General features: G+C 36.7%; 1 protein-coding gene across 3 annotated transcripts; it reads right to left on the bottom strand.

The window, feature by feature from the left end:
• Positions 1-1,552: 1,552 nt before the first annotated feature.
• On the bottom strand, positions 1,553-15,728 carry ddx4 (DEAD (Asp-Glu-Ala-Asp) box polypeptide 4). 3 transcript variants are annotated; one of them, XM_051120783.1, is made up of 27 exons: positions 15,622-15,728; positions 15,133-15,213; positions 14,314-14,344; positions 14,022-14,069; positions 12,210-12,242; positions 10,330-10,380; positions 9,791-9,847; positions 9,194-9,220; positions 9,023-9,109; positions 8,806-8,832; positions 8,644-8,718; positions 8,449-8,487; positions 8,335-8,361; positions 8,159-8,221; positions 7,402-7,446; positions 7,270-7,305; positions 7,116-7,160; positions 6,872-7,014; positions 5,953-6,105; positions 5,679-5,833; positions 4,942-5,071; positions 4,688-4,854; positions 3,928-4,073; positions 2,523-2,622; positions 2,081-2,351; positions 1,882-1,989; positions 1,553-1,796 (listed from the first exon to the last, which is right to left on the bottom strand). In XM_051120783.1, exons 2-27 carry the CDS (start codon positions 15,154-15,156, stop codon positions 1,713-1,715), a joined length of 2,172 nt encoding a protein of 723 aa, XP_050976740.1. In that variant the 5' UTR covers positions 15,157-15,213; positions 15,622-15,728; the 3' UTR covers positions 1,553-1,712. The 3 variants fall into 3 exon arrangements, with proteins under 3 accessions (XP_050976740.1, XP_050976742.1, XP_050976741.1); XM_051120785.1 differs by lacking the exon at positions 7,270-7,305; XM_051120784.1 differs by lacking the exon at positions 12,210-12,242.

Here is a 15,728-nt window from a genome sequence, read left to right as displayed (position 1 = left end):
ATAAAATGAGCTGGAAAACTAACGTTTTATATTGAATTACTGAAAACAGTTAGAAATGTTTATGCTTTTTTTTTTTTAATTAAATGTTTATTGTACCCATTCTTAATCAGTTCTTAAACAGGGAAACTCAGCAAACTTGAAAGCGTCAGAGTGATTTAAAATGAAATGAAATAAACGAACAAATGGCTGGCAAAACGTTTTTTTTTTTTTAGTTTGCAAGTGCACTCCAAGTGTAGTTAAAAAAATCGATTTTTAGATTTAAAAAAGAAAAAAAAGTTTATAAAACAGATGTATAATTAGTTGAACTGTATAATTCCTTGGGTACTTTCCTACATTTTATGAATATACATTTTTCTGGCCGAGACAAAAAATTAAACAAACAAAAAAAAAAAAACATAATTATTTTTAAAAAACTCTTTAAGTAAATCACAAATCTTGTGGAAAATGGGGCAGTGGGTCCCAACCACGTTCCTGGCGGCCCCCCAACACTTTTTGTATCTTTCCTTTGTCTGACACACCCATTTCAGGTCTTGGAGTCTCTACTAATGAACTGATGATCTGAATCAGGTGTGTTTGATTAAGGAGACATGGAAAACATGCAGTGGTTGGGAACCAGTGTTTGTATTAGTAGTGTAAATTAAAATGTAAAAGCTGTAAGCCCAATCTAGTAGCCTCAAACATTTTTATAGTTATGGACAGTTGATGCTTTGTGCCAGTCTTTGAGCTTGATGTAATGAAAGGCTCATCTTGTGTCTGAGACTATTATATCACCCACAGTGTCTCATTACAGGGGATACAATATTCAACGAAAGGCACATCATTTAATTGCTTTGAGTTTTACAACCAGTTATGAAGACCACAGAATTACCACAATTTACAAATGCAATAAACTTAACAGAAGTGTAGCTATACTTGTCATCCCAAACACCAAACATTTTTTAGTAAAGATAAAGCTTATTTAAAGAAAACTGAAGCACAAATGTGAATCAAATGATATGACCTTTTTACTCCTACAGTTGCTACTTATTTTCTAACAAAATATTTTATAGCTTGACACTGAGGCCTAGAAGTCTAACTAAAGTTTTTGAGAAATTTCAGCTTCCATCTTTATTTTTAGGCATTTTAGCAAATCAAGAAGCATAGCTCCGAGAAAGATTCAAATTTTAAAACAGTTGTCTGGTAAACAATCGCTTTATTTACCTTTATCAGTCAAGGTACATTAGCAAAACAAGTTTCTTTGTTTGTTGTATACTTTGGCTTTAAGACAAAAATATCAAGAAAAACAACCTGCAAACTGTCACGTTTAACAACAGAACATTGATACAGTACAACTGTAGGAAAGACCTTCAGGCAAAGGCTCACAAAACTCAATACGCTCTTAGCAAAGTGTTAATGTGACAACGCAAAACAAATCCACTAATACAGTTGTGCTCTTCAATCAAAACAAGTGATACAAAAATCAGATCATTAATTCAAACCAAACTGCTAAAAGGCATCATGTCTTGATTAATACTGTCCTTCAGATCAAACCTACAAGTTTTCAGAATGTGACTTTTTCCTTTTTTTTTTTTTTTTTTTTTAAATGCAACAGCTTTTCCGTAATGCTACCTTAATCGATCAACATTTTAACAAACATGCTGGAGAAATGAATAAACTCACAAATATAAAAATAAAAATAAATCCACATAATGGAACATAAGGTGTAAGAGCAGTTATTCCCATTCCTCGTCATCTGCAGCAGCTGCCGGGCTTGGGGCGGACGCTTGTGGTGGCTCATCTGTCTTGAAGGATCCTCCCTAAAACCAAAAGCCATTGAGACATGCAAATTACTAACACTCAAGTACAAAAGGTAGGTTAAGGCAGTCAAGTGATACACCGTACCTTCCGAGTGTCTGTAGATGCAAACACTTTTCCCCGAGGGTTGAAGCCTGTTGTCCCATGAGCACTGAAAGCAATTTCCTCCAGCCATTTGGGAACCTCCTGTTTGGCCTGAGAGATAAAGGTTTATGAAATTATAGTGAGATCAGTGTATACCTGATGGAAACACTGCTGTTACATGTTCAATATGGAAAATACAAACCCCTGACAGAACTTTGACCAGAGAGCGAGCTAATGGAGTGTCAGACTCTGGGTTAAAAAAGGACACGGCCCGACCGATGTTCCCGCAGCGTCCAGTTCTTCCAATCCGATGGACGTATTCGTCGATGCTGCTGGGCAGGTCGAAATTTACAACATGCTGGACATGCTCAATATCCAGGCCTCTGGCAGCCACAGACGTGGCCACCAGGACGGGACATTGGCCTGTGCGAAAATCACTGAGAGCCTTCTCTCGCTCTCGCTGCTCCCGATCACTAATCAAAAAAGAAATATTCAATTAACAGCTTTGGTCTGAGTGTGTTTGTAAATCACTGACTAATTTGGAGTTCAGAGATTACAACACTAGTGATACTGCTTTGTTATTGAAGAGAGAAATAAATAGAAAGAGGCACAAGAAAGAAGAGAGGAGAAAATAAAGTACGTACCCATGGATGCTTGTAGTAGAGATCTTCTCCTGACAGAGAAATGTTGCTATGAAATCAGCACTTCTTTTGGTTTCAACAAAGACCATTGTGCGTTCATTCCCTGTAATCGCAAATACAAAGTGCCATAAAACTGACCAATTTGCTTAGGACATAAATATCAAAATATCAACATGAAATGGTTTTTGCACTGCGTTAGAAATGAAGATGGATTGTAAACAATGTATAGGATGCTGGTGCATAATCATGCAATTTATATTTGAAAAAAAAAAAAAAAAAACTATAAATTAATGTTTATACTATTAAAATGGACTTTTTCCACTGTAATGTTTATCTTTGTCAGGTTGGGAATCAAAGTATAAAACTCTTCCTGTTACACTGGCCAAAATCTGTTAGGATTTTTATGAACTTAAACTTAACGACTTTAATATCCAGCAGTTCCTCACATGTTATCGAATGACACTTGAGTATTAAAAGTAACATGTTTGAGTTAACATATTGCATATGGATTTAAAGGACAAGTCCACTTCCAAAACAAAGATTTACAGATGATGTACTCAACCCCTTGTCATTCAAGATGTTCATTTCTTTCTTCAGTCGTAAAGAAATTATGTTTGAGGAAAAAAAATTTCAGCATTTTTCTCCATATAATGGACTGATATGGTGCCCGATTCTGAACTTCCAAAATTTAAAGTTTAAATGCAGCTTCAAATGATCACAAATGCGGTTGTAAACAATCCAATCCAAGAAGGTCTTATCTAGTGAAACGATCGGTTATTTTCATTAAAAATAAAAAAAATAATTTAAATGCTTTTTAATCTCAAACGCTCATCTTGTCTTGCTCTCCCTGAACTCTGTGTATTCTGGTTCAAGACAGTTAGGGTATGTCAAAAACCTCCAATCGTATTTTCTCCCTCAACTTCCCAAAAAAAAAAAAAAAAAAAAAAAAAAAAAAAACAAACAACCCATTTCAAAATCATCCTACATGGCTGCAGAAGTACTGACCCAGTCTTTGCAAAGTGAACATGCAAACACCCTTAACAAAAAAGGTAAAAACCGCGATATAGGACGATTTTGAGGTTGAGGGAGAACATGAGATGGGAGTTTTTCGACATACCCTAACTGACATGAACCTGAAAAAAAGTCCAGGCAGAGTAAAACAAGACAAGCATTTGACATTAAGCATATAAATTGTATTATTTTTATTAAAATAACCGATCGTTTCACTAGATAAGACCCTTCTTCCTCGGCTGGGATTGTTTACACCCGCATTTGGGATCGTCTAAATCCCAAATGCGGTCGGATGACAAGGGGGTGAGTACATTATATGTGAATCCTTGTTTTGGAAGTGGACTTCTTTAACAAGCCCTCAATGTAAATTATTAAATGTGTATGCATGTGAATGTACCTGTAGACCTGAGCAATTCAAGCAGCTGATCTCTCTTTGAGTACTGGTCCACCTGAACGATAGTTTGCTCCACGTCACTGCACGCTCCACCAACCACACCAACAGCCAGGAAAATGTAGTCCACTTTCAGAAAGTCCGCTGCCATCCTATCACACGACACAATACATACAATCACACGTTTTTAGGAGTATTTACACATTCTTTTAGCTAGATTAGGGGTGGGGAACATTGAACCTCGAGGGCCGGTGTCCCTGCAGAGTTTAGCTCCAACCCTAATCAAACACCTGAACAAGCTAATCAAGGTCTTCAGAATACAGGTTGATATTTTTTTTCCAGAGTTGGAGCTAAACTCTGCAGGGACACGGGCCCTCCAGAATCCCCCATGCTGTCTCCAGGTCACTTTTATTAAGCCCTCAGAACTGTTTGCACATTCCTGTTCTGGTGGTTTTGGTTTCTTTCTGAAACTTTTGTAACCTTTCACATTTGCTAATTGCAAAAAGCAGTTTAACATTTAACACTTAACATCTTTTGTGTTGCATGGAAGGCCAATTCACACCACACCGACAGACACAGACCAACAGCGGCAACCGATTTAATACAGTACGTCACTTTTTCAGACATTCCAAGACCCAATTAACAAACTCAACATGTTCAAATCGACAACAGACGAGGATAACACACTGATCAGCAAACCCTGATGAATGTATCTGGGGATGTCAGTGCAATGTGAATTGGCCTTTAAAGTGTGTTAGACTCAGACCTTTGAATATCTTCAGGGTAGGTGGCACTGAACATGAGGGTTTGCCGATCCTCTTTTGAAGGCATTCCTGGAGATCCCACCAGCTTGCGCATGTCTGGCTCAAAACCCATGTCTAGCATTCTGTCTGCTTCATCCAGAACCAGATACCGCAGCTTACTCAGGCCAACCTAACGGAAAATTAAAACCAAATTTGGCACATTACATTCAATCACATTAACAAAATCCTTGGTACATTAGGGGGGAAAAAAAATTACCTTTCCACGACCAATGATGTCAAGCAATCTTCCTGGGGTCCCACACAAAATATTGCAGCCCTTTAACACCTCTCGAATAGTGTATCCAGTATTTATACCTCCATAAACCACCACAGGACGCACACAGGTCCTACACAAGATTCAAAAGCAATTTTATAAGTTAAATTGCCAAAGCTTTTAACCTGGAAGCTACAAGAAATACAGAATAAATGAGGGACCTCATATGGACCATAGTGTGGACCAATCTAACATGGAGTAGTGAACCGGAATCATAAAAACTGTATCAATATCCAAGGCTACTGTATTGTGGTTAAAAAAAATATAAAAAAAATAATAAAAAAAATTCAAAAGACAATTGCAGATTTAGATTCAGTAGGTATGCTTTTCTAATTGTTTTGATGGGATTCATGTCTCCATGCCAGGAAGTAAAGCATTTACCTGCATTTTGGCAAAAGCTATGACAGTTCAGTGCAACACATGAGGAAACAAACTATGTGAAAAGTTTAACATTCACATGTTGCTGGTTGCATGTCTGATTAAGCCTGTTTTCACAAATACAATTTACAATAATAATCCAAACAAAGTCTAATTTAAAAATAATTTTTGCTTTTTAGACCAGTTTACAGAACTTTCGGTTTTTAGCCATGAGAATTCTAAATTAAAACACTACATAAATATATTATTTGGAAAAAAAAAAAAAAAAAAAAAAAAAAAAAAAAAAAAGCAAAAATGTGTACCCATATGCAAACTTCCTGGCCTCCAGATAGATCTGATTGATGAGCTCTCTGGTGGGTGCCACGATTATGGCCTCGGGTTCCTGCACCTCGCTGAATTTGCTGGCTGCCACTCCATCAGCCATAAACCGCTGCAGGATGGGCAGCAGGAAGGCCGCCTGAGTGAGCAGAGAGTCATGCAGTTATACAAGTAGTTACCACCACTGATGAACCACATAAGAATCACTAACTAAAAGTCTTGTCAATTAATAAGAACAGCATGTGATAAAGGTCTTACCGTTTTTCCTGATCCGGTCTGGGCACAAGCCATTAGATCTCGTCCAGCAGAAATAATGGGGATTCCATGTTTCTGGACAGGTGTAGGCTTCACATATCCAGACTTCACCACATTCTTTCTTAGTGACTCACAAAGTCCTGCTTCATCAAAAGTCTGAGAGACAGAGCAAGTGCATGAGAGATTTAATTTTATTTTGAGGCACTGTGTGGAGACAATGTGTCTCTCATCAAATCTGAGGTGCTGAGATTTCAGAATTCACATACACATAAGCATCATCTAGTGGCGTTCCAAGTTATGACACTTTAAACTTCAATTTACGGCAAAGTAAAGTCTGAGTGTTACAACAAGTTCCTTATATCAGGAGATACCAAAAGTAATACCAAAAAAATGTGTAGGCTACCTGGTTAATGCAGTGCACACCACTGGTATTTATTTTTGTTACGCTGTTATATTTGCCAACATACATTTCTGAACAAGCTTATAATTATGCTATATAAACAAGCTTGGACTATTTCCCTATTTTTTTTTTTTTATTTAACAACGTTAAAAGATGTATATAAACTTTTTAAGATAAAGTCATTTAAGCTCACAAGAGCAATAAACCCCCCCTAATGTCCGCTTTCACCTATGCTCCACCAAACATTTAGTTATAACCACAAGTTTCAGTTTGTCAGGATTTATGGTCGGCAAAGCAACATTTAGCAGAATTAAAGCAGTTTTTTTTGGTGATTGCAGATCAACTAGTCACGTACACCCCTACAACAGGCGCCAGTTATGCATTTTCACATTCACATGTTTTCCCAGTTTTGTGGACAAATGATTACAGTATTTCACAGTGAATTCTCAAATCACATTGCTCCTACAATTTTTATTAGCCAAAGTTAAAATGGATTACAAAATGTATGTAGTGACAACTTACCATAATAGCCTTTGGAGGATTGCTGCCACTCACATCCACAAGGATGTCATCATATTTATCAAAATTAATGCCTGTGGCATAATGGGAAAATATGGAACTCTCCTCTTCTGGAGGGGGAGGCGGCACATAGACAACCTTGGGTCCTACAAGAAAGAAACACAATGTTAGTTTAGTCTGGATATAAAACAAGTCCTCAACTAGCTCTGGCTAAAGCAATGACTTGCACTGAAGGAAAATGACCCACCTGCACTTTCTCCTGCTTCTTGATCTACCTTGCCTCCTGTTGAGACTGGACAATCAGAAAAACAACAAGAAAGCTAAGCAAGTTAAAAAAAAAAAAAAAAAAAAAAAAAGCATCAGTTTATTACTTACTAGTTACTATAAATACAGTAAATTACCCTTGGAAAACACTTCCTCATTCCGGCCTCTGAAACCTACATGGTATCATTGAAAAGAGTTCGATTGAACCCACAAGATGAATTACTCATGAACCACTTAAAAAAAAAAAAAAAAAAAAAAAAAAATATCACCTCCTCTTCCAAAGCCACTTTTTCCTGTCTCTTCATCCCCACCACCTTAAAAGCAGGACATAAGTATTACAACAAAATTGCATGATTTAGTTGTGATTGGTCTAACATGTACTTTTTTAGGAGGTTTGGCCGATTCTTTAATGCCTTAAAAACAATCTCAAAAATCAAGGTAATTCAAATTCAAAAAGTGTAACACCAGTAGACTTAACTATAAATGTTGTGTAAAAACAATGATCAGCAGCTTTCAGCCTGTCATCAAGTTGCAAACATGAAATATCAGACATCCAGTAATAGTCCTTCACAAGTTTTTTTTTCCCCCAATTGCGCTGCTTTTCCATTGTTTTATCAACATAAACATGGATGCGTTTGACTGTTGCACTCGCGTGTTTTCCAGCCTGTCATGCGTGAAATTCTCAAGTTAAAAGTTTACTCCCATATTCTTGTATGTTTTACCTAATCCACTGCCCGCGTCGCATTTGTCAACACAAAAGCGCATTCTGTGCGAATAGTGCATGGTGATTTGAGCGCATCACACGTGAGCGGTTAATCACGTGCACCGACAATCGGTTGGATCGTTCTTTTCTCTTATCATTGGCATTTTGTCGAATTGTCCAATTCTAACGTTTGGTAATATTTCCATTTAAAATTGCGATTTCACGATTTCTAAAAATGGCTGTGCTAGATTCATGCTTCATGTTTTCCCGCTATCATCTCACATTATAACTTCAACTCAAATTCATTTCTTTCAACAACTAACCATCACGGAAACCTCCGCGGAAACCTCCACGACCTCTTCCTCTGCTTTCACCTCCTTTCCAACCTGCAACAAACAGATGGGTTCAATGAAACTTCACGAGTCATAAAACAATGTCTATTATTCAGAACAAAAAACAACAACAACAACAACAACAACAACAACAACAACAACATTACCCTCATCTGCGTTATTTTCATCGTTTTCTGCAAGATAAACAAGAACAATGTCAAAAAACTAAGATTTTATTAAAAAAAATAAAATGTACACAAATGAAAATTTAAACTCATCACCTCTTCCGAAGCTTTTTCTCCCAGTATCTTCATTACCACCTGAAAAACAGGATATGATTATTAAATCATATGTATAATGAGCACTACACTATATTAATTCACCATTGCCTCAGGCAACCAACTTTACAGAGATGACATGAAACATGCACACACTTTTCTCTCTAAATTTCAATTCAATTTACTCCAAAAACCAACCATCACGAAAACCACCACGGAAACCACCGCGAAAACCACCGCGACCTCTTCTTTGGCCTTCACCATCTTTCCAACCTGCAACAATAAGATGGGATGCATGAAACAAAGGTGTGAAACAGTCTTAAAAATATATAGATTGCTCAAAAAAATAATAAACATTACCCTCATTGGTGCCATTTTCATCACTTCCTGGAAGAGAAACAAAAACTCATTGGCTATGCCCAGTTAAAGGCAAGGTTTTGTAGATTAATGAGTGCATAACACGCACTACACAATAATTCACCACTGCCTTAGGCTTAAGTTCATGCACATTTCATGTCTCCTCTTTCTGTTATCTTCTCACTAAAATAATTCAAATCAATTTATTACAACAACCAACCATCACGGAAACCACCACGAAAACCACCGCGAAATCCACCACGGAAACCACCACGACTTCTTCCTTGGCCTTCACCATCTTTCCACCCTACAACAAAGAGACGGGGTTCCATGAAACAATGGAGCATGAGTGTCATAAAAACATGTCTATTATTTTAAAAAGGAACATTACCCTCATCGTTGCCATTTTCATCAATTTCTGAAAAATAAGCAAGAACATCATGTAAAAATTCTTATAAAACGCAATTATGCAAGACTGTACAATTAACAGTTAAACTGGTAAGTGATTTAGCTCAATTTGAGAAATTTCAGTAAGCTGTACTGCTTCTTTAAATACACCTTATGATGTTCATTGATGTTTATTTGTGCTATAACTAGTAATAGAGTTGCCACCCTAGGTCACTATCATAAATGTGATGGTCACTTCAAGAAAGTAATTTATGGATCCTTCTCCAACAGCCTTATAGAAAAAGTCATTCATAAGGGGAACTGATCCTAAACAACCCTTGGTGTGGCGACCCATGCCACAGTGCCCTTCAAGGGCACAAGAACGGCATTTAGTCTTTATGTCTTTTAACAGCAAACTGATATCACCTCCAAAATTTTGAAGTCGTATCAAAACATCGCAGTGGGGGGAAAAAAAAAAAAAAAAATCAAATTACATCAGCATCATTTTGAGGGCGGCTTGTTAGTATAATACAACAAAAATTGACTGATAACATTAAAAACAGACTTCAGTTCTGGGAATCATAGATGCACTTAACATCACCTGATTTAAAGGTATTTCTGAAGCCACCTCTTCCTCCTCGTGATCCTCCCCTGCCTCCTATGAAGAAAAAAAAAAAATTCCAAAAATTCTCAACTCACACATAAGCAAGCAAGCTGCACATAAACAACTTTTCAGACTGCAAATCTGCAGTTCTTTATTGTTCAGACAACCCCCTGAAAAGACTGTTAAAAATATGTAGTTTCGCACATCCCTAATCAGAGTTTCTGTACAATCAATTGGTCTCATTCACTAATAATTGCATAGATTAATCAGATTTGCACATCCAAACTTCTCACAAAAACATTCAGCATAATTCATAACATGCATTCTTAACCTTGTTTTAACATTAGGGAATTTTGCCTTTTATCACTCGTCAAATTTAGAATTACTTTTAATCCGACCAAAGTTTTTGGTCAATCATGATTTGTTTGAAAACATTCATATGCACGGTTCACACACAAATTTTGTTAAGACCTATTTGTTGCACAACAACTTTTGGCTGTTATGCTTTATCATTATTTAAAAGTTCACCTACTCACCTCTGCCCCTGAATCCATCACCAGCAGTTGTCTTCCATGAGCTGCCTTCATCTACAAACACAAAAACACACTTTAGATATGTTCTGATCTGTATCCTTACATTAGCTTTGAGGAATTATAGTCACAAATCATAACAGAGTCTGATTTAAGATTTTAAACTTTTGTTAATGTGAATTGATAAATAAAGTTGTTACAGTTTCTAATAAACCTGTAACAAACACAGGGCTCTGGACCACAGACTTCCAAAAACATAATTAGAAGCCAAAATGTTGACAAATTACAGAATTGTTTTGTGATTTTGAAGAGCTTAGTTTCAATGAGATGTATTTAATATAAATTATATGCAATTTGATACACGTTCTAAGTGATTCCGATTATATTTGCTCCTACAGTTCATTCAGATACCAGAAATATCCGGAGACAGCCTGTTAGACAAGGACAGCTAGACAGGACTGTAGAAAGGCAACAAGCCAGCAGCAGGGCCAGTTTTTACACTACTGACTTGCATGAATTGCATCACAGCAACTCATAATGCAAGTTGGATCTGCCTGTAATTTAAGTTTTTCCTACTATGATTTTAGGTGTGATTGAATCCAACCCTCAATCGGCTTTTGATTTTGCCATGCATTGACCATAGTCACATTTTATTCTTAAATCTCAATATACCCAAATAATGTATATACCTCAACCTTATTTTTACCTTATATTTTTTAGTGTGGTTCATTCAAAATTGCTAAATTTTACTCAGTTATTTAAACTCTTATTATTTTGTATGTCAGCAGACTAGACGCTGCTGCCTCTTGCTTTACTAGTGTACTGCATGTGGATAATTGAACAATTAGACTGTTTACAGTCCCAAATCATACCAAAGTACTTTGAGGTCAAAATACATTATATATTTGTTACATAAAAGGCATACAGACTGGCAAGTCTGATTACACTTTTAATATTAGGCTTGATTAAAGAAGACATCCACTTCCAGAACAACAATTTACAAATTATTTACTCACCCCCTTTTCATCCAAGATGTTCATGTCTTTCTGTTTCCAGTCATGAAGAAATTATGGTTTTTGAGGAAAACATTTCAGGACTTTTCTCTGGTGACTTCATTTGTGCCCCGATTTTGAACTTCCAAAATGTAGTTTAAATGCAGCTTCAAAGGGCTCTAAATGATCCCAGGTTAGGAAGAAGGGTCTTTTCTAGTGAAACGATCAGTATTTTTTTTTGAAAAATAAAAATTTGTATACTTTTTCAGCGCTTTGTAAACACTGGGTCTGTAGTTCCGTGTGACCTTTTGACATGATTCAATAGTACTTAGTGTCGCGCATCCCAGACCTAGTGCTACACACGCTTTTGTGCTTAAAAAGTAAACATTGTTATTTGCCGATTAAAAAAAAAAAAAAAAAAAAAAAAAAAAAAAAAGTTTCTAGCGAAATCTAGATTCGCTAGATATCTTCGCTACCCTATTCGCTACCCTTCTTCCTCGGCTGGGATCGTTTAGAGCCTTTGAAGCTGCAAAACTACATTTTGGAAGTTCAAAATCGGGGCACCAATCAAGAGAAAAATCCTGAAATGTTTTCCTCAAAAAACGTAATTTCTTCACGACTGAAGACAGAAAGACATGAACATCTTGGATGACAAGGGGGTGAGTACATTTTTGTAAATTGTTGTTCTGAAAGTGGTGCTCTCCCATTAACTGCGCAATTTATTTGTTTAAATCAACTGACAGTCCTGATGAATTTTTAAAGCACATTTGTAGCAAATTTTTGTTGCATTTGCAATAATTTTATTTGTGTTCTGAAGCCTTGCAACACAGAAATTCCCTTCAGGATCCCAAAACAAATTCATAGAAACAGCATGAAAGAAAACTGTACGCAGACCTTCATTGTTTGCCTTCCCGTTTCCTGTACTTCCTACAAAAAAAAAAAAAAAAAAAAAAAAAAACACCTTGTGAATTGCTACATTGCCAGTCACACACAATGAACAGTTCATCTAAACACACGCCATTCCTCTACTAATCTTATGTAACTGGATTTACTCCAGGTAGTGGATTTTAGAGACAGAATCTGCATATACTAAGGCCAAATTAAAAGGAGAATAAAGCAGTCTGTCTAAAAGCAGCTGCTTGATAAGCATAAAACAAACAATCTAATGTTTCTAGTCTACAGCTGCAAAGACACTAGTGTTGTCACGATACTGGAATTTCTAAGTTCGATACGATACCCTGAAAAATATCGATATTCGATACCATTTTCGATACCACGAAAACTGCCACAATATTAAGGGGGTACATTTTTTTTTTCCCATTTAAAGATAAATATAACAAATCTAGAACATGACAATGAGGTATATTTTACATGAACAAAAATGTTTTGAGGTACTACACTGCTACAGCCCTGTTCAGATTCTTAGCTTCATTTGAGTTTGCTTCATACTTTCTTTCTGTTCAAATACAGCTGGTAGTGTAGGTTGTGAGCGTGTTGTTTTTGTTGCAGGTCGAGTCTTATCTTTCTGGTGCCAAACTTTAATAAACTTTTTTTTGTTTTGTTTTGTTTTTAGACCACACTTTTAAAATGAACTGAACTATCTAACTAATCTTAGAACTTAAGCTAATGGCAATAGATATTAGTTAACATTAGTTAACATGAATAAACAATGAAAAATACTTCCAAAACATTTTTTTAGTCTTAGTTAAAAGTTAATTTAAACTAACATTTACTAATACATGAACTAATTAAAATCCAAAGTTCTATCTGTTAATATTTTTTTCACTGGACATGATCTGTTGTCTTTTTATTACCTACCGTTATCAAAGATTAAAATATACTGTAACTAATGCATTGCTCATGGTTCATAAATGCTGGTTAATACATTAAAATTATTTGATGAACAGATTTTAATGCCGGACTCATATATAATCAGCGATCCACGCATGCAAACGTGCGTGCATCACACGCGAAAAAATGCTCAGTTGCTCACTGGATCGACATCAAGACAAATTGCAGAATTTAAGCAATAATTTTTTGAATAAAGTTAAATAAGCACAAGTTGATTTACATTAAATGTAGTAACAGAGCTACAGCAAGCGATTTTTAGTGTTATAAATCTGTTTGTCCTTTGAAACTTATGCGTCTTCATTGAGAGTGCGGGTCATGGTTGCTTAGCAACGGCAAACGCCACGGAAGCGCAAGCTACAGAGCGCTTTGGAAAGAAGGAGAAATCGGTGCGCCAGCATTTTCCACGCGTTTTTAGGCGCGATATGTGAACGGCCCCTTGCGCTATATAACCAGAGCGAATGAGACGAGACAGACACTGTGGTCACGTGTGGTGTTTGTCAACACGCCTTTGGAGAGAAATGAAAGTGACAGCTCGGCTAGTATCGGTATATCGATACTTTGGGAAATTAGTATTGGTACCGTTCAAATATTTCAGTATCGATATTTATTAAAATATCGATATTTTTGACAACACTAAAAGACACAAATGCAATAGCAGGTATCTCCACCCCTGCTCCTGGACAGCTTTCCATGCATTTCATCACCAACCCCAATTACTTGATAACTAGCTCTCCAGAAGCAGGGTTTGAGATCGCTGTGCTATACGGCATTGCCAGCCAATGACTGTACATTTGCTTTTGCCTGAAAAAGGAGTTACAAATGCATGTAGACTGCATGCACAAAATGGGAGTGAACCTGTATAGAAGCTCTTGAACCCTCCATCTGCACCACTAGAGCCAAGACCTGCAAGTAGAACACAATAGTGCATTTGACATTTAGGTGTTCATTTCAGTCCATTTCATTTACATTCTGTGATGTTAAAAATTCTGAATTCCGTTGAATGCATTTTTGGCATGTTCCTGTGGTCTTGCTTAATATGGCAGATTAACTTGTTTGTTAAAGATACTGTATAAAATTAAATTCATGCACATATTTCCATTTCACAAAACACAGAGTTGCTAAACTTTAAAAGACAGGTTCAACATACCAAAACTTGAACTGCAGGACACAACAGGGCCCTGTAAAAGGATCAACAAATGAACACATTAATAACATCAGTCATTCACAGCTAATGATATTCTGTTTGGTTTGAGTCAGATGTTTTTTCCAGGTAACCTGTACAACTTAATTCCTATAGTTATACCCCTATTGTAAAACAGTGGTTTCCAAACTTTGTTCTGGAGCAGATCCAGTACATGTAATTTGGATAGATTTGGATGTCTCCCTTATCTCATATCCATTTCAAGTTCTTACATCTAAGTGCTAAAAAATGTGCTCACTGCAGAGCCAAATGGGAGGAGCTGGAGCTCTAGCTCCCCCTTGCTGGAGGTAATGGGTGGAGATAGACACCTAACCACACCCTAACCCTACTCTATCCTAAACATAACTCCACCCATTGGTTCACACAGAGGTGGAGCTGGAGGCCATTGGGCTCTGCAGTGAGCAGTACTTGCTAAAAAGTGAATTAGGGTTAATTTATCACAGAACACTTACACAAATGTGCCTGTTGTACCTCCAACACTGCACATCGGGCAGAAACACTAAAGTTAGGGGATTCTGAACCGTTACAACGCAACCAACTGTAGTGCAAGTCGCTTTGAATAAAAACGTCAGACAAATGTAAACCGTAAGAACGACTGCCAAACTTACTGTTATTAGTTCACACTTCCCAAAACAAATAAATGTGTCCAAATAAAAAGAACAATGACTGATAATCTCAATAATGTTGAAGAAATTAACATGGTTTTCTAACGTTATTCATCTCCCATAAGACGTTTAGTGTGCTTGGCGTTAAGGTTAACGTTACCTGATCTTCCTCCCAGTCATCCATGTTGAGCAGCTTCAGGTGTGACTGCGACCGTCAATTAACTTAACTGTTTTCCAAGATCTGTGCAACAAAACACATTGCAGGCGGTGAACACAATGTCCTACATCAGAATAATTCGATTCTCTGTTAAAATTTTGAACATTTTAATTAAATTTAAATCGGCCATTAGACTTTCTGCACGACGTTAAACCACTTTCAACGACAACCTCATATAAAACGCCGTGATATCTAGCAAAAGCAGCAGAAGACGTCGAGTTATTACAGTAATACAGATTCATTTAAATGCGAGTAACAAAACCAAGAGAAGTATTAACACCAAAAAAGACTAACGTTAACGTTAATTAGACCGCAGCAGTAAATGGCATCTCAACAATTGTCGCCTAACTACTTGACATGATTTGCACTATTAATGACTGATAAATTATTATTATACATATTACTGTATCACATAAAGATAAAACGGCATACGTTTAGTAGAAGAGTTGATGGCGGCAGACACGTGAAGAAACCGCTAGCAAGAAAAACCGGGCAGAAATGACGCAATTATTCTGCGTGTGGGCGGGAAAATCGGTCCG

Source organism: Labeo rohita, chromosome 10 (assembly GCF_022985175.1).
Source record: "Labeo rohita strain BAU-BD-2019 chromosome 10, IGBB_LRoh.1.0, whole genome shotgun sequence".
In the NCBI taxonomy this organism is placed as follows: Eukaryota; Metazoa; Chordata; class Actinopteri; order Cypriniformes; family Cyprinidae; genus Labeo; species Labeo rohita.
The sequence above is the reverse complement of the archived record's forward strand: the minus strand, read 5'-3'. Positions and strand labels throughout refer to the sequence as shown.